We start from the raw sequence: 24,111 nt of genomic DNA on the forward strand, positions 1-24,111 counted from the left end.
TTCGGTCAGTGCTCCGTCAGCCCCCTGTCCCGCCCCCCAACACCTGGCCAATACCCGCATTCAAGTGTTACCAGGTGGTTTTTTCCACGCTCACCCAAAAGGAGAAAACCCCAAAAGGAGAAAGACCCAGGCTCATCCAGATGGAGGTCTATATAAACCCAATTTCCTCCCATGAAAAAAAAAAAAATAGAAGTATCAAGAGGCGACCAGATGAGACACATCTAGGGTCACCGCCCCCCCCCCCCCGACCCAACACCCACACCTGGGGGTGGAGTCCTTCCTCCAGCCACTGGGCTCCGTGGACGGGATGTCTCTGCAGGGCTGGTTGCCCGGATCTGGGGCCTTGGGAGCAGGAGGCAGGGTGCAGGCCCCCAAAAGGGTGAGCCACAGAGCAAAAGTGGCAAACGTGAAGACCAGGCCTTCCCCAGCCGTCGTCAACTCTTCACCCCAGTACCTCTGCCCACACCAAGCTCTGCAAGGGGCTGGGGAAGAAGCCCATCACCAGAGGCACGGAGACAGCCAGCAGGCATGATCTGAAGGTCATTGCCACCGGGAGAGGCAGGGCAGGGAGGGCCCCAGCAGCCCCAGCTCGCCTTCATTCTTCAGGGGAGGCAGACGGGAGAAGTCTGAGTGCCTTCGGAGGCCTCACAGCCAGTGGAGACTCAACCCCAGATCTCCCAGCTCCAAACCACAAACCAAACAAACAGATCAACAACCACCCCGGAGGCGGAGGTGATGGAGGGCGAGGGGAGGCAGGCGGTCCCTTTTTAGCCCCAGGATGGAGGTGTCTAGGACCGTAAGTAGGCAGGTTTGGGGTGGGTAGTCTGTTTCCCCTTCCTATCCGGTTCCCCGCTGGGCCCCGGGTCCCCAGACCTCCCACAGGCAAGGCATCCCTCACCAACCGGCCCGGGAGAGGGTCCCAGCCCGCTCCGTGAGCAGGTGGTCAGTGTTCCCTGAGGGAGCTGGCCCTTCAATGGGAATGGGTTCAGGGCGAGGTTATGTCCATCAGCTTCCAGGACAAATTCTCCGTTTATTAATTCTCCTCCATTACGCAGGCAAAAGTAAACACGCTTTTCTCAGGCAGCCTGGCACAGAGGCCTTCCCTATTCAAACACTGCAAGAGTCTTGGACGTATGAGCTCCCAGGCCTGCTTCCCAGGGGGCCCCCTGGCCTCCTGCCCGCGACATCCCAGCCTGCCGAGACAGGCGAGCGGAGCTTTGTGCGGTGGCCGGCTCCAGGGTCCGGCGCTCAGGGCCTGGGAATGGCCTCGGGTCTGCAGGAAGCACGGGAGATCCCGGTCGCCCGGGGTACAACAAGGTCAGAAAGGGTCTGGCCAAAGCTGCGGGCGTCACACCCGCCCACTTAACCCCTCCACGAGGAAAGTGCTCTGCAAAGGCGTGGAATGCCTGCTTCCGTTTAAATCATGCTTTTAAAGGTGCGGGGAGAAGAAAGGAATAAGGAAACACGATAAGGAAATCAAAAGAACTGCTAAATGCAGGCTTTGCAAAGGCGGATGCTGCAGGTGTTTCTAAGTACTTGCTCAGGAATCGTTTACCTGTGGAGCAGAGATGATTGCATGGTTTTTTTTAAGTTTACTTATTTCTTTTTGAGAGAGAGAGAATCCCAAGCAGGCTCCGCACTGTCAGTGCAGAGCCCGATACGGGGCTCGAACTCACAAACCACAAGATCGTGATCGGAGCCGAAGTCAGATGCTTAACCAACTGAGCCACCCAGGCGCCCCGAGAGTCGCCTGTTTTATACCAGCTTCTTGCAGCCTGGGCAGGAATCTCACAATTTGTTTTTTCCTTCTATTTCCGCCCCCTCACCCCCCCCCCCCCATTTCTGATTGGGAAGGGGAAAAAAAAGCCTCAAACCACACTGCATGAGGCATAAAGTCAAGCTGCAAGCACCAGAAAAAGGGAGGCGAGACAGAGAGAAAGAGAGAGAGAGGGAGGGAGGGAGAGAGGGAGGGAGGTCACCACCCACCTTGCCCTTGGATGAGCCGTGTCCAAAGCCCCCAGGAGCTTGCCCGGGTGACTTCTCCTGTGACCAATGTCACATGGAGGAAGCAAGAATCAAGACTCTATTAAATGTAAGCATCTTTTGGCTGCAAAACTGCTCTCCCCCAGAGCTAGACTAATTGGGAGGTGCCTTTACATTATGTTTTTACTTATTTTTTTATGTTTTCTTTATTTTGGGGAGAGCGCCAGCGGGGGAGGAGCAGAGAGAAGGGAATAGAGCATGAGAAGCGGGCTCTGCGCTCGCGGCGAGCCCGATGCGGGGCTTGAACCCATGAACCGTGAGATCATGACCTGAGCTGAAGTCGGACGCTCAACCGACTGAGCCCCCCGGGCGCCCCGCATTATGTTTTTACAGAAAGAGCCTCATCCCACCTCCCAGGTCATGCTACCTCCCCCCAACGCTTTCCCATTACTGTCTCTCCTGGAAGTGTCCCCTGCAGCTCAACCAAAGGGGACTGAAGACTATCCGGCAACTCAAGACTGAGATCTTTTTGGTTTTCCGTGGAGTGTGGCCACAGGCACTTTCTAGAATGTTCCTCTATCCTTTCCAATTTCAGGGCTGTTGACCAGGGTGGCTGGTCCCCACCTGGCACCCCCTCCAGCCAGGCTATGAGCCCAAAGCCGGGGCTGTGTAACCCCTTCCCAGACCAGGGACTGGTGACTCCTGGGGACCCTTTCTCGCGGCAATATTTCTAATTTTTTTAATGTTTATTTTTGAGAGACAGACAGAGCACTGGGGGCGGGGGGGGGGGAAGGGGGCAGAGAGAGAGGGAAACACGGAATCTGAAGCAGGCTCCAGGCTCTGAGCTGTCAGCACAGAGCCCAACGTGGGGCTCAAACCCATGAACCGGGAGATCACGACCTGAGCCGAAGTCAGACCCTTAACTGACGGAGCCACCTAGGCACCCCTCAACAGCAATATTTCTAAATGCAAACACAAAATACCCAGAACTCCAAAGGAGACTGATCATACTGAAATACGCTTACCCAAATATTTTACAAAAGCCCAGCTTTACGGTACAGTAACGGAATAGACGGGCTTCTTTAGTAACGATTACAAATCACGATCTGGCAGGGGGTTCTGTCACTTCCGTCATGTCGAGGCAACAAATGGGCACAGACGGTATTGCGTGATAGCTGCACCATGTGACATCTGCACCGCCTCTCACGTGGTGTGAAAGGAGCTGTGATTTCCGTGGGCTGCCCACTCTGCCGCAGCTCGGGGCCGAGCTTCCCGGCGGAGAGAATGCCCGATTCCGGGCGGAGGGGAGGGACAGTGAGGGTGTGACCTTCTTCCAGTCCGGGTTCCCGGTCCCCCTGAGTCCTGTGCTCGCGATGCCTTTTCCAGCCCCACCCCCACCTCCTTCCTTCTCTGCAGCCCCAGCTGGGCGTGCAGACAGCTTGTGACCCTGGGACCGGCAGGTGGGGTGCAGCTCTGAGGGCCTCAGGCCTGGGCGAGAAGCTGGTTCACAGGCACCAGGAAGCCCCCCTCCCTTTAATCTTGGGGGGAGCATCACGGGAAAATGCCCTGTGTTTCCATCCTCCTCGATCCAGCCCAGGGGTACCCTTCACACCCAGCGGCGCCCCGATGGTGATTCTGAGGCCTGTGGCAGCCCCCTCCCCTCCCCACGGCGAAGCAGGACACGCCTACCTTCCGGTTCCTCCACGCTGCTGGCTGCGGTGGTCGGGGGTGCCACGGGGATCTCTGTGGGGTTCGGGATGGGAGGAAGAGAAAACCAGGTGAGAAGATGTTACTTTTGGCCTTAGAAAAAAGACGAGCACAGCACAGACTCCTCCCCGGGCCCTCCTCCCTTCCCCACTCCAGAAGAGGAGGGCCAGGGAGGAGGACGAAGCTGATACGGGTGCCCGGAATGCGGCCTTGTTCTCCTTCGGGGAGGCACGTGAAGGGACGAGGCGGGGGGATCTGTGCCCCTGGCCTGGGCTCCCGCAGGCTCACACCTCACAAACTAAGGCATTTTCTCCGTGGCCAGAACAGACCGGCCACGGAAGAGCCAAGGGCCTCAGAGACACATGCGCTTTCCGGGGGTCGCTCCCTTTGTACCTCAAATGGCAATTCTTTCATACTAGCTCCTGACTCCGCCCTGTGACCAGGAAAGGGGAGGAGGTTCAGCCAGTCTTCAGGGGGGAAACCACAGACCAACGGTCCCTCAGGGGAGGGACTGGCCTCCTCGGGTGAACAGAAGGGTCACAAAGGTCTCCACGAATCCCCCAGACTCTGGCCACCATCTGACTGTTGGGGGCAAGACCTCCCTCAACCTCAAGACTCTGGATCAGCTGGGGCCTGAGGCTTGGTGGGTCCAGATGGAACACTCAGGCCTGGGGGCCTGCCCGAGAGTCACCTTCAGAAGGAATGGGCAGGGGATCCAGCTCTCAATTCGGAGTCAGATCCTGCTCTCAGGGGACTTTTCTCTTGGCCCTCATGAGCTACGCAGTCCCAGCAGAGTTTCCGGAGGGAACATCGATGGCCCACGTATGTCCAGCAATGGGGCTCCCCAGCCCCAGTGCCTGGGCCAGTACTGGGCCATGTGCAGAGGGCCCGGCTCCCAGACCTGCGACAAGTCAGGCACCAGCCCCCAGGGAACACCGTCTGGGCGTCTGTAGCCAGCAGGTGGCTGCAGGAACACACGGGAATCCCCGTGGGAATGCCTGGGCCCAGCATCGGCCCGCCCTTTGTGAGGGGAAGGGAGAGAAGGCACAGAGTGGGTCAGAAAGCGAGGGTTCCGCTTCCCGAGGTTTCTGCCTCCCTCTGTCCCCAGACTGTGGACCATCAGCTCCATTTCAAGGGCTTTGAAGTGATGTTTCCAGCCATTTCTGAGCCCGACCCCCAGCCCCACCTCCCCGTGGCAGCCCTGGGTTCCCCCCAGCGTTCTACAAAGGTTCACTTTGCAGCTTTTTGGACAGATGGAGGAGAAGGGTTTTTGCCAATACTAAGACTCTGACAGCTATAGGTAGTCGTGAAAACCATTTCTCCCCTGGATGGATACTGAGCTCAATTTCCCGAAGGCCGGGGTCCGGGTTATCAGCTCTTACCGGACCCCTGGGAACATCCCGGGTCAATGGACTCTCCTGCAAAGAGCCAGCCAGTAGATACATTCGGGGCTCCTCAGGTCGTCCGGTCTCCACTGCAGCTACTCAGTTATCCTACAGCTCAAAGCAGCCACAGACAAGCAGATAAACCAGTGGGCGTGGCCGTGTCCCCATAAAACTTGATGGACACTTCACTTTTCATTGCCTATCATTCCACACGTCATAAAACGTTAGTCTTCTGACTTTGCCTTCAAGCATTAAAAAATTATCAAAAGAAAACATTGAGCCACACTAAAACAGGTGACGGGTCAAATCCCCAGGGCCAGAGTGGGCTCACCCTTGCTCTGGAGAAACAGACCTCATCCCTCGGGTCGGCCTGCTTAGCCGGGACCCGATATTTTTCTGCTCTCCCTTCTGGGTTAAGTTGGCCTTGCACAAGGAGTCGAGAAGGCCAAGGCCGGGGGCCGGCTCCCAGCCAGGCTGGACGTCCAGCCAAGGCTAAGTCTCCATCATGACACCTGGTATCATCCTACCGGTTGCAGAACAGTAAGCCCCTTCTGAGCCGGGACCACCGCTGAGTGACCCCTGCCGTCTTGCTCATCCCTTCCCCTGGTTTCAGCGACTGAGGAGTTAACAGCTGGGCCGAGGGGCCCCCAAGACACTAAGGGGTGCTGTCATCCATCATGGCCCCGGGGCGGGGGGGGTCACGCATGGGAACCTGTAGTGTCAGTCCCTTGTGAACCTGCCAGGGCAGGGGGGAAACTGGAACCCCGCAGCAGCCACAACGGTGACCCCCGGGACAAAGCCACCCCAGGTCCAGCGCCAAGGCAGAATACAGGAACAGGCCCTGGGTGGAGGAAAGGGGCTCGCTTTCCTCTGGGGGCAGGAGACTCAGTCACTGTCAGGACAGAAAACAGCAGACTGGCTCTGCTGAGCTCCCAGCTGCTTCTGCAAGAACCCCACGGGTATGGCGGGGGGGTGGGGGGGCTCGCATGGGGTCCCACCGAGTACAGCGCATCGAACGCAGAGACCCCACGTCCATCAGCGCTCGACCCGCTGGACGTCAGCAGTCAGGGTTGAGGAAGGGTTTCCCTCCCGCGCAGCCGGGGGCGGGGGCGGGGTGGGGGGAGGCTCGCACGTACTTATGCAGGGGGCGATGGGGGAGCGGCTCTGCTGGTAGCCTTTGGCACAACGGTTGCAGGTAATGCCGGTCACGCCGTCCTTGCAGGGACACTGGCCGGTGGTCTGGTTGCAGGTCTTGCCAGCAGCACCCACGGGGTGGCAATCACAGGCTGTGGAGGACACAGGACAGGAGGGTCAGAGGGCGGGCAGTGGCCAGCCCCACCCTTGGGGCTCCCCTTAGAATCCCATCCCGGACGAAGAGCGGGCCAAACCCACCCACACACCCACCCACACACCCACACCCACACCCACACACACACACATTCCAGACGCTCTGAGAACTGGCCACCTGCCTACCTGGAATGGGTAATGAAAATCAAACTGGACCATCTTTTTTTTTTTTTTTTAACGTTTTATTCATTTTTTGAGACAGAGACAGAGCGTGAGCAGGTGAGGGGCAGAGAGAGGAGGAGACACAGAATCGGAAGCGGGCTCCAGGCTCCGAGCTGTCAGCACAGAGCCCGACGCGGGGCTCCCGGACCATGAGGTCATGACCTGAGCTGAAGTCGGACGCTCAACCGATTGAGCCACCCAGGCGCCCCTCAAAATGGACCATCTTGAAAGGCTGTTTCAGCAGCAGGGAAGCAAAGCAGGGGAGCCCCTCCAGAGCCCCGAGAGGAAGGCTGGCCCGAGCTCGAGGATGTTTTGGCAAAGGCCAAGCCCACAGGCTGATCACAGGTGGGAGAGTTCAGAATCTCAGCGGGTGAGTCTGTGCCCCTCACTCCTCCACCCCCAGCCAGCTCCCGGCCCCCAGGTGTCCTTCCCTACCCTCCAGGTGGGAGGAATGGAGTTGGGGGCCCGACACAGCCGTGGGGCTGGCCAGGTCTGAGGTGGGACTCTCCAGGTTGCTGTGCCCGCCTTGACTGGCAGCCAGGTGGCCCGAGACCCAGGCTTCTGGATGGCACAACCCATAAGCTTTCACACCAGGAAGGGACACAGGGGTCACCTAAACACCCTGACTGGATGTGCCAAGACTAGAGAGGGGAAGAAATGTCCCGGGGCCTCGCAGAAAGGGAGCGGCCTTGCTGGGAGGTGGAGGCCCCACTGGGCAGGTCAGACAGCAGAGACAACGGGGAGTGGGGGGGCCACCTGAGTCCCTGGCTGAACGTGATGGGTTAGGAGGTGGGGGGGGGGGGAGGGGAGCTGTCTGCAGGAAGCTGGTGTTTCTGCCCCAAATGGGGAAAAAGACATCCAAGAGAATAAGGGCGAGCAGAGGGTCCCCTCCAGGGAAGGGAGGCCCTGGCTGTCATGTGGGCAGCCCGGGGTGCGGGGTGGCGGGGGAGGTTGTCGGTGGCTTTCTCTCATTGAAGGATCCACGGGAGCAAAATGGAACCGTCCCAATCTCTCCCGTGTATACAGCAGTAACATCCCCGCTAGGAGCAGGTCTTCTTAAATCAGCCCTACGTTCATGTTCATTCCCTGTTGGTCTTGTCTTCCTTTGTCCCCTCTTCCTTAGTAAGAAAGGACTCAGCCTGACACAAGCTGGGGCTTGTGCTGTGAGGGGGAGATGGCTGGAGCAAACCTCTGGCCTCTCCCTGGGCCCTTCAGTCTCCTCCTGCGGCGGGAAGGGTGACCGAGCACGGGCAGCATCTCTAAGACGGCCACGTGGAAGCTGAGGGCCCCAGCACGCGCCCCCCCCCCCCCCCCCCGTCCCGAGCCTGATGGGGGCACAGGCACCGGGTGGGTGTGGCCTCCCGAGGCTCATGCCAGCTGACCTCCGGTGGCCTGCCTTGCAAGCTTGCTGGTAATGCAAAGATTCCTGCCAAACTTCCTCCCCTCCGTGCTGACGGAACACAGCTGCGTGCCAGTAACTTCTGGATCCCGGCACTTGGCTGCAAGGAGGTCACCAAAGGTTGCTCGGGCACTGAAGGGCCAGAGCCGAGCCGCCGTGGGCACGGGGCGCCTCTCCCGAGGCAGGAGCTGTCCAGAGCAGAATCTGGGCCAGGGGTGGGGGTGGGGGTGCATCAGGAAGGTGGCAACAGTCCTCACCTCACCTCACCCCCTGCCCACCTCTAGTCTTTGCTGCCCCTCGCGGCTGGTGACCTGTCGGCTGCCTGGGCGGGAGCCAGGCGCCGGCTGACAGCGGTCGGGGCCGAGGGCCATCCTCAGTGAGGGCAGGCCCGTCCTTGGATCAGAGAAAGGGGCTGCCTCCTGCTGGGTTTCCAATCTATCTGCCCCGACTCTGCCAACACTTTGAGCCACTGGCCCCTTTCACCTGGTCCGACAGAGGCAGCAGGCTGGCTGTGCTTCCGCGAAAATCGCTATTCCAGGAAGAGACGCCACCGAGGTCCCAAAACGTGGGGGCCTCAGAAGGCTTGCTCGGGTCCCTTCTAGGGCAGTGGGACCAGCGTTCCTCCAGCTCAGCGCCACCGCCCGGATACCTGTGAACACCTGAGCGCACCCACAAGCTCTCACACGCCGTCCCCTCGGCTCCTCACGCCAGCCTGTGGAATCGGCACGGCCACAGAGGAGGGGACTGCGCGCTGGCCCGGAAAACCACACGGGAAGGGAGGCAGACGGGGCCTGATCGCGGAGGGCCTCAGCGTCTCCGGACAGCCCCCTCGGGAGTTCCTGTTCTACAAGGAGAAAGACCTGCTTACCTGTTGAGACCAAGACTTGGCAGGATTGCTGTTACAGGCGGCCAAGTGCAATCCTGACAGCCTCGCCCGGAGCTCATTCTCAAGTCCAAGCACAACAGCCCCAAAGTAAGGACCTTCCCCCAAAACCCACAGACAGAGAAAGCCCAAGTTCTCCCCTCCGTGCAAAGAAGGGTGAGCTTCAAGGTGTGAGAAGAAGTGACAGGTGACAGTGCCCCACAGTGGCTTCCTCTGTAGCCCGGGACAAGACAATCCGCTAGCAACGTCTGAGGGAGGGAGTCTGAGCCCACAAAGGCGGCCCCAGGCCCTGGCCCCTGGGGAGAGAAAACCAAAGGGCACTTGCCGTGTCCCCTCAACCCGGAAGCACGGCCACACACACACCCAGATTTCTACAAACTCACGTGCACACACACTTAGACCCCCACAGCTACACACACAGACTCCTACAAACTCACACGCACTGGCCCAAGGGGCACCACAGCGGGCAGGGCAGTGGAGGGGTGGGGCGGGGCTGAGCAGGGGTGCGGGGTGGGGGTGGGTGGGAGATGCAGAAGTGAAGAGAGCGGAGGTCTTTCCTTTTGCGAGGGGTCCGGGGAGGGGACGAGGACAGAGCTTCCCTAATTCTTCCGAGAACGGGGCCTGGGGCAGGGCGCGTTCCGCCCCTGGGAGCCCATCTGGTGACTCCAGTTTCCCTGGAAGTCAGCCACTTTTTCGAGGAGGTCAATCCCCTCCATGGCAGGTCACCCTGTCTGCATGGGCCAGGCAGCACCTGGTCATGGGAAACAATGTACCCGAGGTTTTTCCACAAAGAGGAAGGTGAGACCAGACGGAAGCCCAGGGCCCTGAGAAGGCGGGAGGATTAGGTTTCTCACGCACTCGGCGGGCTGGAGTGCCTCCCGGTGCAGAGGGGAGCCTGGGCCGTCTCTGCCCAAGGCCATCAGTCAGGGCCAGCCAGCTCGGGGCACACAGGCGCTTTCACATGAGCCTCAGGACGCCCAGGTCCGGGCCTGTTCCTGCCAGTACTGCTGTGTGACTCTGGGTTAGTGCCTCGCCCCCTCTGGACCACAAGGGGCTCATCTGTAGGACGGAGGTCTGCACGGCCACTAAAGTCACTTCCAACTTAACAGTGTACTGCTTGTCTCCACGGCTCCAAGGACCCAGCCGGGACCCCCGCCGTCACTGCGGTCCTGGCCCAGAGGACGGCGCCCAGTGCACCCGGCCTTCCGTCCACACCCTCTGACCGTCCTGCCCCGACACTGTCGCCCGCTGAGCTGCGCCAGGATCTCGCAGAGATTCGGTCTGTCGGCTAAGAGAAGCTCACCAGGCGTTTCTGGGTGCCCTGGCAAGGCTGACCCGAAAGGCAGACCGTCCCGACCCCGGGCCGCCTGTCCCGAGCACTGCCTCTCCCAGCACCTTCTGATGCGCTCTGTCCCGGGTCCCTGAGGGCCCACAGCCAGCATCAGGACGGGGAGCATGTCTGAGGCCGGCCGCCTCCACCGCGGCTCACACCGTGGCTTTTATAAATGCATCCTGGGCTCCTATCAGGGCATCTGGTTCCTTTTCCCCGCAGACCTGGCCCCAGGGGGCCCTCCGGGTCGGGCAGGACCCTCCAGGGGGCATGCTTGCAGAGGACAGGGGAGCTGGCTCGGCACCCGGACCCTCTGAACCTTCTCCAGGCAGAAGGGGTGACAGGGAACAACCACAGCGCTGACCCCGGCTTCAGAGGTCATCGCGGCCGCCACCCGGGCTTCCGGCCAGTCGGGAAGGACAGCTTTGGACCTGATCTCACGTACAGGCTCAACTGTGTCCCCCCAGCATCCATGTTCCTAACCCCAGGTACCTCAGAGCGTGAGCGTCTTTGGAGAGAGGTGAGTAGGGTAAAATGAGGTCACCGATGTGACTGGTGTCCCCTGAGAAGAGATGAGGACACAGACACACACAGAGGTAAGACCGTGTGAAGACAGGGGGTGAAGGTGGCCATCTGTAAACCACAGAGAGAGGCCCCAGAAGAATCCAGCCCTGCAGGTTCCTTCACCTCACACTTCCAGCCTCCAGGACTGCGGGGAATAAATGTCTACTGTTTAAGCCCCGCACCTTCCCAGGCCCATTGCTGGCCTCGAGAGAAGGCAGACAAGCAGCCTGGGGGTCCTGCTCATGCTGTCAGTGAACGTGGCTGCTCCCCCAAGGGCCGTGTGTGCCTGTGGTGCTGGGTGGGGGTGAAACATTCTCCTCTGCGTCGATGAGACTGGTCTGTGTGCCTGGATGCCATCCACAACGAAGGCAGAAGCAGGCAGGGCCCTCCATGTGGGCCAGGGTGAGGTCCAGCTGCTGTGGGAGATCAGGTAGGGAGGAGGGAGAGGGAGGAAGGAAGAGGAAGGAGGAGGAGGGAAGAGGGTTGAGAAGAGAGGAGGATGGGGGAGAGAGATGAGGAAGGGGAGGAGGGGGGAGGGGAAAGCTGAAGGAGGAAGAGGAAAGAGGAGGAGGAAGGGGAGGAGGGAGAGGAGGAGGAAGGAAGGGGGGGTGAGAAAAGAGGAGAAGGAGAGACAAGGAGGGAGAGGAAGGAGGAAGTGGGAGGACGGGAGGACCAGGAGAAGGGGGAGGAGGACTGGAGCACGCTCGGTGCAGGTGACGGTAGCACAGGAAGACAGAAAAGGCCAGCATCGTCAGAAAATCAGGTTCAGATCCAAAGGGTTCCCACGTCTCTTGTATGTGTGTCAGGCCTTGTGGGGGAAGCCTGGTGGGAAGCCCCTCACCCAGAGGTGGTGCTGGGAGAGGACAAATGTCAGGCGCTAAGGGGTATCCAAGAACCTGCTTTTTCTCCATTCCCCAAAACAAGGTGAGGACTGGCCACCAAAAAGAGAAATGTGAAAGCTGGCTAGGGCTGATGGGGTGTTCCAGAACGGAGGGGACCTGGTACAAGGTGGGAGACCGGTGAGGTGGGGCTCAGGGAGGCCGGGCAGGAGGAGGAGTGAGTGCTGACCCAAGGACAACTGGTGACCAAGTGAGTTCAGGGCTGTGAGGAATGGGAGATGGGGAACAGGGAGGTCCAAAGACACAGTGTCAGAGAGTCCTATGGAAGCAGCTTCCTACCATCACTATCACCCAATCAGGATACAGAACATTCCAACTCTCCCAAGAAGCCCCTCTTGTTCCTCTGTGGTCAGCCCCCCATCCCAACTCCTGGCAACAACAGATGTGTTCTGTCCTATAGCTTTGCCTTTTCAGAACATGGTATTCTGGGACCATACAGTACGTACAATGTATAGATGTATGGCATGTAGCCTTTGGGACCGGCGTCCTTTACTCAGCCAAATGCACCTGAGCTGTGTCTGTGCTGCTGTGTTGATCAAAAGCCCATTCATTTTCATTGCTGCATAGTATTCCACGGTGTGGATTGCAGGGGGTTACGGGAGACCTATAATTTTGTAAGAAACTGCCAAACTGTTTTGCAGAGTGGCTGTGCCATTTTGAGTTCCCACCAGTGGTGTATGAGTTCCAGTCATTACACAGCCTCGCCAATGCTTGGAATTGTATTTCTTATTTTCGATGTTCTAACAGGTATGTGGTGGTGTCTCAAGGTTTTACTCTGTATCTCCTTAATGACTATGAGGGTTCACGTATTTAATTACCATCTGCGCATCTCTGTTAAGTACCTGTTCAAGTATTTTGCTCATTTCTAACTGAATGGTCTGTTTTCTTACTGTTGCGTTTTGAGAGTTCTTTACATATTGTGAATCTCGTCCTTTGTTGGATCTGTGATTCGCAAACATTTCCTCTCATCTGTGGCACAAGGAACATTTTAAAAGCTAAGCCAGACATATCACTCAAGTCTCTCCTCTCCTGACTGCTCCACCTCGTGGCTTCCACTGCTCTTGGAATGCGGCCCACCTCCCGTCCACGCTCCCAGGAGCTGGCCCTGCCCTCTGCCTTGGCTCGCTTTCTTTCCACCCTGTGTATTTCCTCCATGTGACTCACCACAATCTATAATAATTCGCTACTTACTTTTTCTCATTTGCTTGCCATCAACCTCCCTCCAGAAAGTGAGCTCCAAGGGAATGTGTCTGCCTCAGTCACCTCTGTAACTACCCTGGCTTCTGCATGTAGCAGGTGTTCAGTAAATACTTGCTCAATCAGTGCACAAACTTGGGCCAAATCCCGGCCCCAGCGGGGGGCAGCAGGAAAGATAATCCCCTCACATCCTAGATCATCAGCAACCCCAGTGTGGAACACCCCCCACTCCTAAATTCTCCATGCTCATGAGGGAGTGAGGATAATTTACATCCACAAAGTGCATCTCAGCTGTCTGCGTCCACCTCCTCCCTAGCTGTGTTTTCCTTTCTCCCAGCAGTTGCTAACAAGGCACAAAAGAATAAATGTTTCAAGTCACACTACCTCGCCTTTCCCCTGCCACCTTTGGATCAAGGTGCAGACAGCAGGAAGCGAAAGGGGAGCAGAGCCCTGTAATCCCAAGCTAGGTTATTTGACCCTCCGTGATCTAGTTAACCATAGCCTTCCTGCACCTGATTTACAGCCGAGGCGGAAGGCACGGGTCCTACAGATGGTTCCCAGAGAGAGGCTGAGGTGTGTGTGTGTGTGTGTGTGTGTGTGTGTGTGTGTGTGTGTGTGTGCGCGCGCGCGCGCGCGCGCGCGCACAAGCTCAGGGCAGGTGGCCAGGGGCTGGACAGCAGAGTGGGGAGGCGCCGGAGGGCCTGGGTCCTGTGCAGTGGGGTAGTGGGGGCCAGCTGGGGCCTGGCATCCCCCTCCCAGCCCCAGGCCAGTCAGGAGCCCCCAAGAGGCTGCCAGGCCTTCCTTAGTAGCCCTGAGATGTACTTGGGCACACACGCGGCCTGTCTCCACCTCTCCGCAAGCAGCTGCCCGGCACCCATCTCTGCCATTCAACTCATTTGTCATTTTTGCTCCCAAGGCGTGTCAATCCTTGATGGAGAGTGTGCAACAGCATTGGGGCAAACCCCCGGGGCCCTGCCCAGTCCTGTGGGAATCGGCCTCCGAGTCCACACCCGGGCCGAGCCCTGCCCGTGAGAGGGGCCATTCCACTCACCGAAAACACTAAGGCAACCTGAGGTTCTCTGCTCTGTGTGCGTGCTGGCGGGGGAAGGGACCCCTAGTTATTCATCTTCACCACCCCCCAACCCCGTCGCCTAACGGCTAACAGGTACGGAGCACAGGCCTTGTGCCGGGACCTCCTCTACATCATCTGGTTTCCTCGACACCCCCAAGCAAAATGCTCTCCATCAACTGGGGAAGCTCAGATATCAAAGTTTGAGCTTTTCTGCTCAAGAGCAGGGCCTCTGGGGACTCCCCAGGAATGTCCAGGATGGGTGGGCTTCAGAGAGGAGGTGGCTGACACCCGGGGTGCCAGGGAATGAGACACAGAGTAGAGCCTGGAAGGCCCCACAGGGCACTGTGTGGGCCGGTCCCGGAAGCCACGACTCTCTTCACTTGTAAAGACCCTGGGACCCAACCACCTGCACCCGATTTCCTGGCTCCGCCAGCTTTTCCAAGTTCCCGGGCCGCAAACTTCACTGACACAGGACACTGTCCCATTGTTACGGGGTGGGGGGGGTGGCCCGCAACCCGTAAAACTTTGAACATTTAAAAAGAGCACGCGGGATGCAGAATGTGGAAGTTGGCTGGGACTCAGAGATCATAAATCTGGACGCGATTTCACAGAGAAGGATACTGAGGTCTAGGGAGGTCACATGACTTTCCTGCCGCTGCAGGCTTTGAACCCGGAGCCAAAGCCAGAGATCGGGATTTCTGACCTCCACGTTCCCCAGGGAACAGGGAGAGGATGCGCCCACAGCGGCCACAGTCGGAGCTGGCTCTTCCATGGGGGATTTTCTCTCTCTCCATGGGTGCTGGGCCATAACAGCACCCTGATAGCACCCACCCCCTCGTGCGGTGGTCTCTGTCCTCTAAGCTGGGAGCTGCGGTGGCCGCCGAGTGCCTTCCTGCCTGAGCCAACCATCCTTACCCCAGCGGTCCCGGCATAACAGACAGGAAAAGGAAAGGTCACAAGGGACCCACAGAAAGAAAGGGCGCTCCCAAGGCTATTAGGCTTTTGTAGGCTGGATGGACACCACCTTAGAGTCAGGGAGGAGTATGGGGTCCCAGGCTCCTAGCTGTGCTGTGACTAAACCCTCAAATGATCCAATCTCACACGCGCGTGCGCACACACACAAAATCTAGCTGCGATAACCAGCTGATCCAATGCCTTCCTCCGGACACAAGCACCATAGCACGCACCAGCTAAGCTCCAAACCTTGCCCGGCAAAATTTAATTTTTTCTTTTTCTTTAAATTTTAAACACAACCCCCTCCCACCCAGTTTCCATCAAGAGGGCCATAAAAAAAAAAAAAAACACTTGAATTCACTGATAAACCTCTCCTCTCAAAAGAATAAATCCTGGGGATCCCTGTGAGCGCCTCCTTTCTCAACGCCAGCACAGCCCCCCAACTCCCCACCTCACTCCTATCCCCCAGCGCTCAGGTCTCATCTGACTCGTTAAATAAACCAGAATCCCCCCAGGGCGGGGTGGGTAGGACTCAGGCGTCAGCATTTTCAAATCTCCAGGTGATTCCAAATTGCAACCAAGGGTGAGAACAAGTTAGAGAGAAATCTACTGAGGGTGCCCTGGAGTGATGGTCGAGAACCGAGGGTAGGAAAGACAAGGGAGCCGCACTCATGGTCAGGGAGCCAAGGGGGGTGGCTCGGGGAGCCCACTTCCTCCCCAGGCTCTCGCAGAGCTGAGGGAAGAAACAGGGGGTTGGGGGGGGGGGGGCAGCGGCAAGGACCAGCGCGCGCTGCCCCGTGACGGCCCGCATATTCCAAGGACCCGGACACCTTCTTGGTGACCTGCAGCGGCCCACGCTGACCGCGGCTTTGAAGGGGGCAGCGCATCCAGCGAAAGAAACCCTGCTGCTCAGCAACGTGGGACTCAAGCCCTTTTGTGCGGGGGCGCTAGATGCAGCGGTTAATTTCTTAATTCTCTTCGCGACTCGGTTCGCGGCAGACTCCCGGAACGTCTTTATCCGTCACAGATGGTTTGGGAAGATGATAAATTAATATCGTTTAAATGGAGACACGGCTGGCATGGTTAAAAGGCGGCGTCTTCTCTGCTGGCCCCAAAGAGAAAAGAGCCCCCAAGTCCATAAAGGAGACAAACGATAAACAAAACCGCCTATCTTTTGACAGATTCCAGGATGAGAGTATCTTTCACAAACCATTCTGCGGAGAAAAGGGAGAAATTCATCTCATCTGACTTTGTATAGGACAACAGCCCACGCCATAATGAGGCCTTCCCAGTGCTGTGAAATTGCACTGAATAGCCTAGAGTGCAGCCGCCTGTTCCCTGGGCATGTTTATTACAGCCCTTTGTATGCACCAGCCCGGCCAGCCAGCCCCGGGCTTGGTTCTAAACCAGGGGAGGGGAGAAAGAACCCAACGAATTTGTTGCTATGTAACTTCCCAAATGGGACGACTGCATAATAACGTTTGGAATCTAATGCCCTTGCTCCAAGCTGTTCTTGTCTGGGTCCAGCCCTGCTCCAACCGATCAAGGTTGAGAGCCAGCCAATCATCAGCAGTGCCTGGGTGGCCTCAGCCCCCTGCCTGGGGCTCCTCCCAGGCCCTGGGAAGTCAGGGGTAAAAAGGGCCCCAGTGGCCATTCCCAAGCACCCTCAGGTCAACTGTTGATTGGAGTCAAGAGCCTCTGTCAGACGTCCCAGTGCCCCCCACCCCCACCCCAGTGCAATGCTTCCAAAACAGGGTGAAAGAGCACACAGAACGTGAGGCCGTGACGGGGCTCCCCAAGGTGAGCCCCCGGAGGCCGGGGCCTGGCCAGGCTGCACATCTCCAGGACTTGGGAGACTTCAGCAGCCTCTGAGAGCAACCCATCACAGAGCAAAATGCTGGGACCATTTCCTTAAACCGTCCCGCCCTGCAAAGACAAGACGGTGGACAGACTCCGTGGGGTGGGAGTTGGGGAGGGACAGAGAGACTCCCGTCTGAACACCTCAAAGGTACACAGTCCCCTGCCGGCGTCTGACCTCCTGCAGCCGGTTCCCCCCAAGAGCTCAGGGTCTCAGTCTGGTGGGAGACGTCCCAAGGGGGAACAGAGGATTCAAAGATTCAGCCCCTCCGTGGAGGGGGAAGGGGAAAGATCAGGAACTTCCGAGAGACGCCTTTTCTCACCGATGAAAAGGTGGGACCTTTCAGGTCGCATTCCTCTTGTTCACCAATCAGGGAAGGGATCTTCTTCGCAGTTGTCTTTCGTCCCCAATTAGGAGGCAGGATCCCTGAAGCCTTGTCTTCTCCTGCAGTCAGGAGACACCTTGTCCCACCTCTGCCTGCCTGTCACGTTTCCCTGGCAGGATCCGCAGGTGTCCTTCTGGGCAGAATAGGTTCTTACATTTGTCCTCTTCCTTGGGCTCTTCTCCCAAGGTCCCACCAAACCTGGAGACAGCTGCTGTCCAAGGCTCAGAGGGAAGACAGAGCCACCAAGGCCAGCCACAGTGCTCGAAATAACGAGACAGGACCACCGGGTGTCTCCACGCCACTTAACCGGAGTGGCAGGGCCCCAGAGGATAATCTGCAGGCTCCCAGGACCCTGTGGCTTCCGGACATCTCACCCTGAGCCATGAGAGGCCACACGTGGCTCTTGCACCTTCCCACATCAAGCAAGCAGAGGGAGAGGAGGCAAATGGTCAGATGACAGAGGCCCCCCGCTCCCAACTGCCTCTGCAGGGGACACAACTTTCCTTCACGAAAGGCAGAAAGAAACTGGCATCACAGTACACAACCACTGCCCTTCAACGCAGAGCTGAGACCTTCTCCACAACGGGCACGGGGCTGTCCACCTGAGTGCCTCCCGGTGATTAAAATTTCCCCCAAGGAATCTATGCCTACCAGTTGTTTCCAAGACTTTGGCTTTGATTTCTGTGAACAAAAGACAAGAAGCAAAGGGGCTGGATACCTTCCAACTATGGTCTCAAAACCCAAAGCCCTCTCTCCCTGGTCATGCCTTCCCGCCATGGTAGACGTTTCTGGGGTCCTTCTCCCAGGCCACCTCAGTTGCTACTCAAAAGTCTCCTGGGGGAGCCTCACCTTGATTGGCTGTTTTGGGGAGGCGGAAATAGCCCAGCTGCCTTTAGGCGTAAACTTCTCTTGACTACCACTAGAGGCAGCCTCGAGCCCACAGATCTGGAAGGACAGCTTGCTGGTGGCTTGGGAGCCACCGGATTCATCCGTGTTCCTGGGGAACCGAAGGGATTGCTCCTGGAGGAGACAGACCGGGAGGCTGTTTTGTTTTGGAGAAAAGTAATTCTCCACAAGCAGGGCCGGCTTCACGGGCCCGGGGCTCACAAGGGCACGTGCTGCTGCCATTTTTTAAATGCTTAGCAATTCCAGGACAAGAAGCCCCGCACTGAGGCCCACAACTCGGGTGATCGGTCCTGCACACAAGTGCCCAACATCTGGCAGACTTCCTGATAAGACGCTCTGGCTTCATCCAAAGGCTAAGCCGTGGCCACTGAGGGGTTTCTCGACCGCAGCTCATCATCTTGAGCCCGACAAGGCTGGGGTCTTGCCCGTGTGGGAGTCCACGCAGGTCCGCGTCAGGACCCCGTCCACGCCGGATGGTGGCCACGAGCCCTCAAGCATCAAGATCTTCTTGGGAAGCCCTGCTCACGGCAAGCTCTGGCCCTAGACCCCAAGTTTTGGGCCCGGACAGCTCAGTTTCCTGGAATTCCCAAAAGCAAGTGTGGAGTCGGGGGGTGGAGCGGGGAGGGGGCCACGTCTCCCCACCCCCTATGTCACTAAGTTCCCTGGCATGTCATCAGCTCCTCTGAGTCATCTGTCCATTGCTTTTCTGCGAGGGGAGAAAAACACCTCGCAGAAAGTTAAAACATTCGAGCTCGCCTCCGTGACCGAAAATAGTCTCCGGTCTCCCTTTAACTTCGTGTCCTGAGAAGCAAAGCTATTTGCAGGTGGATTAAATGTTCCTTCGGAGACCCTGCCCCTGAAGCGGGCCGACCTCACCGCGACGGTGACCATGTGTGTCTGGGCGAGGGCCGGGGGGCCGGGGGCCCGGGGGAAAGGGGGGCGCGCACACATCCAAAGGAATAGGTCCGCGTGGCTTCGGTAAAAGAGGGCCCTTTGTGCCGCCGCCGGTAAGCCTGGCGAACTTGACCCCAGGCCTGTGGTATGCGGCGCACCTGTGCAGCCGGAGGAGCAGCCGGGCGGGGGCGGGGCCGGCACCCTCACCACCGGGGTCCCACCTCCTTTCTTCTCCTCGGAGCAGCTTCTCCATCGCCCCTTTGTTCTGGCTTCCACCTCCGAAGGCCGGGGGCCCGTGTGCGCACACACGTCAGGGCGCGTTACGTGTGCGTGCGTGCGCGTGTGCGCATGCGTGCAGATGACCCGCTCTCTTTCCAGGCAGGTCCGTACCCGGGACCAGGAAACGGAAAAGCAGAGGGAGGGGACGGTGTTCGCGGGGCCCCGGGGCCCTGCCTACCTTTGCAGGCCTTCCGGTGGGTGACGGGCTTGCCCATGTCGCGGTAGTAGCCCTCCTTGCAGTAGTGGCAGTGGCGGCCGGCGGTGTTGTGGCGACAGTTGAGGCAGACGCCCCCGCTCTTGCGCCCCGACAGCTTGTACAGCTCCGTGTTGAAGCGGCAGCGCCGGGCGTGCAGGTTACAGTTACAGGCTGCGGGGAGGCAGGGAGAGGCGTCAGGGCAGGGGCTCGGGAGAGACTGTCCCCAACATCCCCCCACTCCATTGCTGAACCGCAGGGGAGACTGTCCCCAGAAGCCCCCCCACTCCAATGCTGGACCATGGGAGAGACTGTCCCCAACATCTCCCGCTCCACTGCTGGGCTGCGGGAGAGACTGTCCCCAGCTTCCCCTGCCGGACCGCAGTCCTTCGGCTGGAGCTTCTCCTTGACTCCCTCTTTGCGTCCAAAATTGGATCCAGAAGCACCCACCGGCCACCCAGCAGTACCTGAACCACGGCCGTGGCTCCTGCTTCCCTCTCAAACGGAGTCTGTTCATTTCTACCCAGCAACCTGCAATCCCCAACCCTCCCATCACACATACACACCCCTCAAAGCTGGGAGGTGGAGCTGGCATCCGCCTCATCTCACGCCCCGATCCTGCCTATTGGGGGCGGGGGGGGGGGGGGAGGGAGGCCGAATGATGCCCCTCTGTCCATTTGTATGCAGAAGCCCTAACCCTACACCCGAGAACAGGTCTGTGTTTGGAGATGTGGCCTTTCCAGAGGTGATGACATCAAAATGAGGCCCCGAGGGTGGGCCGTCAGCGAATGCAACTGGAGTCCTGATAGGGAGAGGCAGTTTGGACCCACCGGGTGCACATGCACAGGAGAGAGGCCCCAGGAGAAACCAACCCACTGGACACCTTGACCTTGGACTTGGAGTCTCCGGAACCCTGAGACATGCATGTCTGTTGGTTAAGCACCCAGCCTGAGGTTTTCTGTTAGAGCAGCCAGAGCGGACCCCTGCGTTGCTTCCAGGGCTTTCGGCTCTGGCCAAGCACACTGCCCACCCCCTTGAGCTCCAGCCACCAGGGCTGTCCTCTGTCTTGGGCTGCTCTGAGTGCACTGAGGGCTGGGGGGGGGGGGGGGGGCGCTACACTGTCCTCCTTCCCGCCTTCCCCTCGGGAAGCTTCGCACGGCCCTGGGCACCCTCTTATCTGCTTTTCCTCCTGCCCAGCCCCCTGCTTGCCTCTGCCTGCTCCCTGCACACCCCTCAGGACTCAGCACCCTCTCCCCTCTGCTCAGATGTCACTGCCTCGTACTCCTGGCTCCCAAATGCGCATTCCAGCATCCCGTGTGGGGCCTCCACTTGGGCCCAGAGGCACTTCCCCCAAACCCATCCCTTCCTCACCACCCCATCCATCGCCCAAGCTGGGCCCTCCAGGCTGCCTCAACACCACGCACAATTCAGCGGCTCTGAGCTGCAATCTAAGGATGTCCACTGCCAACTGAAAATCTCTCAATGGCCCTGCCGATGTTCCTCTGGGTAAAATCTAAATCAGATGTCACAGCCCTCGGAGCTCCAAATAAGCCGGTCCTGCTTCTCTCCCGACTGTAGCTCTGCTCACCCGCTCTCATTCTTATGTTTCAGCTGTCCCAAATCTTTTTCAGTTTCTAGAGCATTCCATGCATGAGGACCCTTTGCCTGTCCCCTCCGTGACCCTCTTCTCCCCAGGCTCCGCCTCATCTGTCTGCATCCTTCTTATCCTCCAAGCCGTGGCTTCAACGTCTGTCCCTGGCCCATCTCCCCCCCCCCCAACCCAGCCCCCTGGCATCTAGTGCGGCCCCCTCAGACCACCCCATGACGCCCATGACCTGCTTCTGTAGGCTCGTACCTCCAGGGTAACTCCAGCTTACGTCTTGCCCACTCTTGCTTCAATACACTTTGCCTGCTTTTGTGCTAAGCATGTTTCAAATTGCATTTTACATAACGTCTAAAGAAGTGCGTGGGGCCAGACACTTGATAAACAAAAGCAAAAAAAGAGGAAAAAAATGCACTCAGATTTCCAGCGACCGCTGTTAATGCAGGGGTCTCTCCTTGCAGGCTTGAATTAACCTTTGCTCAGCTGTGGGGCTATTTTATTCTTTCCCATGGACATGGACCATACTGTACATTTTCACTTCGTGGCCCATTTTCTCACAATGATGGCCACTATTTAATGCCAGATACAGTTCATCGTGATTTTGAAAGGTTGTCTAATCCTCTCCTGCACGCATATATGTCATTGGCTCCCTGGAATCCCCAATAGGTGCATTTAGAGGCGGGTTTGGATGTATATTTGTGCCCTGCCCTGATGGCTGCTGTGCAGTGAATTTCTCAAGACAGCACAACCGGGTTAACTTTCGAATCTACATGTTTTTAACTCAGGATCCAAATTGCCCTGAAGAAAGGCTGTCCTAGCTTCCACTCCCTTCCAGCAGGATATGAGAGCTACTATTTCGCCACACCCTTGAAAAAAAAAAAATAACAACACGCATTTAGTATCAGAATTCTTTTTTTTTTTTTAACGTTCGCCAGTTCGTCTGGAAAACACACACACACACATGATTTTAATTTGCATGTCTTTGATTCCCAGTAAGGTTGGACATTTTGCCATGTGTTTGTTTTTCTATTTATATTTCTTTTGTGTGTGTGTGTGTGTGTGTGTGTGTGTGTGTGTATGTACGTTGCCTGTTCATGCCATTTGCCCAGTTTTCAAATAAGGTGGGGTTGTTTTTTTTCTTACCACGTCCAGTGCTCTTACATACGATGCATTAAAAACTATGTGTCTTTTCTACCACACAAGTGGCACAAATTTGTACCAGCTTCTTATTCATTTATTACTTTTGTGATGTAAAAAAATTTTGCCTCTTTAATTTGGTCTCTCTGACAGTACACGTTTCTTTAAATGTTCTCGCTAAAGACACGCCCATTAGTCACTCAACTGACAAGAAGGATGGGGCTCAAGGGGAGGCACTGTGGGGGCCACAAGGGGGAAAGCCTCAGTTTATGCCTGAGTGTGGAAGCAATCAGAAGGCAAATGAGGCCAGAGAATGATTCCTGAGAGTCTTACCAAGGGTCCCTCAGCCCCTTCAGTGTCTGGGACTGAGCTCAGCCTCACCTGCCCACCAGCACAAGGGACCATTGTGCATGTGTATGCATGTCCACTGTCCCTTTGGACTCAGCCAGATGAGGGTGCTGAGGGCTACTCAGAGGGGTTAAGTGACCTACCATTTATTGCACCAGGGCAATAAATGGGGGCCCAGGACCAGAACCTGGGTCTTCTGGCTCTTGGCCCAGCGCCTCAGAGGAAAGGACCCACGTCACTGGAAGGAACAGCGGGGACTATAGTACAGAATCTGGAGCTTTCCTACTGGCACAGAAGTCAAAGGACCTGGCACCCCTGCCCAGGGACAGGGATCTGGGAAGAGCAACCAGGTCTGGCTTCCTCAAGGCCCTCTCGTACTGGGAAAAGCCCCACCGGCAGTATCTTCTGGTCCTTCTTGGAGGCAGATGCTACTCCTGTGTCTTCCTCCATAAAGACAGTGCTAGCTACCCCCCACTTCCCCAGTGGGGTTGCCTGAACCTCTGAGCCCCTCCAGGGAGCTCAGCAACCTCCCTTCCCCACCCCAAGGGGAGCCCCAGGTGGTATCCGTCTTCCATATGCACCTTACACCAACACAAGATTCTTCCCAAACAACCGGTCACACAAAAGAAAACTCAGAGGCCGGACATCAAAAGGCAGGGCTCCCCTCCCTCCCACCTCTTGGAGCTGTCAGGGGACATCAAGTGGCAATTGCCCACGCTCAGGCTTCTGCAAAGTATTTTACGGCTTGTTTTCTTTTCTCTGTGTTTTATTTTCTCTACACAAATGGAAAAATGCATCAGGCAGAGCGGCCCCCATCTGGGTCCCTCAGCTCCACACAGAGATGTCACCCCACTCCCAGCCAGGCCCTCAGAAAGACACCTTAATCCCTCAGGCCTTCCTGTTTATCTCCTGCCTCTCTTGGAGGCAAAAATATTGGGTATTAGTTTCATTATCAGATTTCAAGGCTTCAGGGGAAGGAAAGGGTAGCTTTGTGAGAACAGAGAGGTCAGCCTGGGGGAGAAGGGGGCAGGGGGGCAGCACAACCTCTGATGAACCTCGGTGAGCCAGAGCCAGGAGCCCTGCGAGGCACTGCATCTTATCCAGGGGTCCCCCAGCCACCCAGAGAGAGCTGGTCTGGTCTAGACCCCAAGCCCCATGCCCTCCTTCAGCTGTCATGTGGGGATCCCCAAGGACACATCACGTGTGGCTGTGTTTCAGACCCAGGGGTGTAACACGAAGCAGGAGGTAGGAGCAGGAGTCCACCCCCCCCCCTCCATCTCCGCCTCCTGAAACCTGATGGGGAAAGGGGCCCAAGAGGTGGTCCCATCAAAATATCCTCTAAGTCCTATTTTAACATATGCCTGTCACCACCATTCCTTAAGCTTTTCCAAACCTGTCCCACCAAGATGGGTTGTCTGATCCTTCATCAACCCCCAGGCCCATTCAATTCAACACACATTTGAGTGCTCCAGCTACATGCCAGGCCCTATGCCATTGGCCATGAGGGAGACAGGGATGGATGATGCCTCCTCAACTATCCAGGGCTCCCTATCTGACAGAAGGAGGGGGCAGACGAGGGCTCTCGGCAACAAGCTCTCAGATAAAGTGGGACAAATGCTCTGAGCT

The 24,111-nt window shown here is 57.6% G+C and overlaps 1 protein-coding gene across 1 annotated transcript in view; it reads right to left on the reverse strand.

Moving 5' to 3' along the window:
• The window catches only part of NTN1 (netrin 1), a 170,019-nt gene that overhangs the window by 43,930 nt on the left and 101,978 nt on the right, over positions 1-24,111 (reverse strand). The window contains exons 2-4 of the mRNA XM_040453214.1: positions 19,383-19,571; positions 6,212-6,361; positions 3,673-3,726 (exon numbers count right to left, since the gene is read on the reverse strand). Coding sequence (XP_040309148.1) covers positions 3,673-3,726; positions 6,212-6,361; positions 19,383-19,571 — 393 coding nt within the window. The remainder of the gene's footprint in view (positions 1-3,672; positions 3,727-6,211; positions 6,362-19,382; positions 19,572-24,111) is intronic.

The sequence above is a fragment of the Herpailurus yagouaroundi genome, unplaced genomic scaffold, assembly GCF_014898765.1.
Source record: "Herpailurus yagouaroundi ecotype Mexico unplaced genomic scaffold, PumYag 208, whole genome shotgun sequence".
Taxonomy (NCBI): Eukaryota; Metazoa; Chordata; class Mammalia; order Carnivora; family Felidae; genus Herpailurus; species Herpailurus yagouaroundi.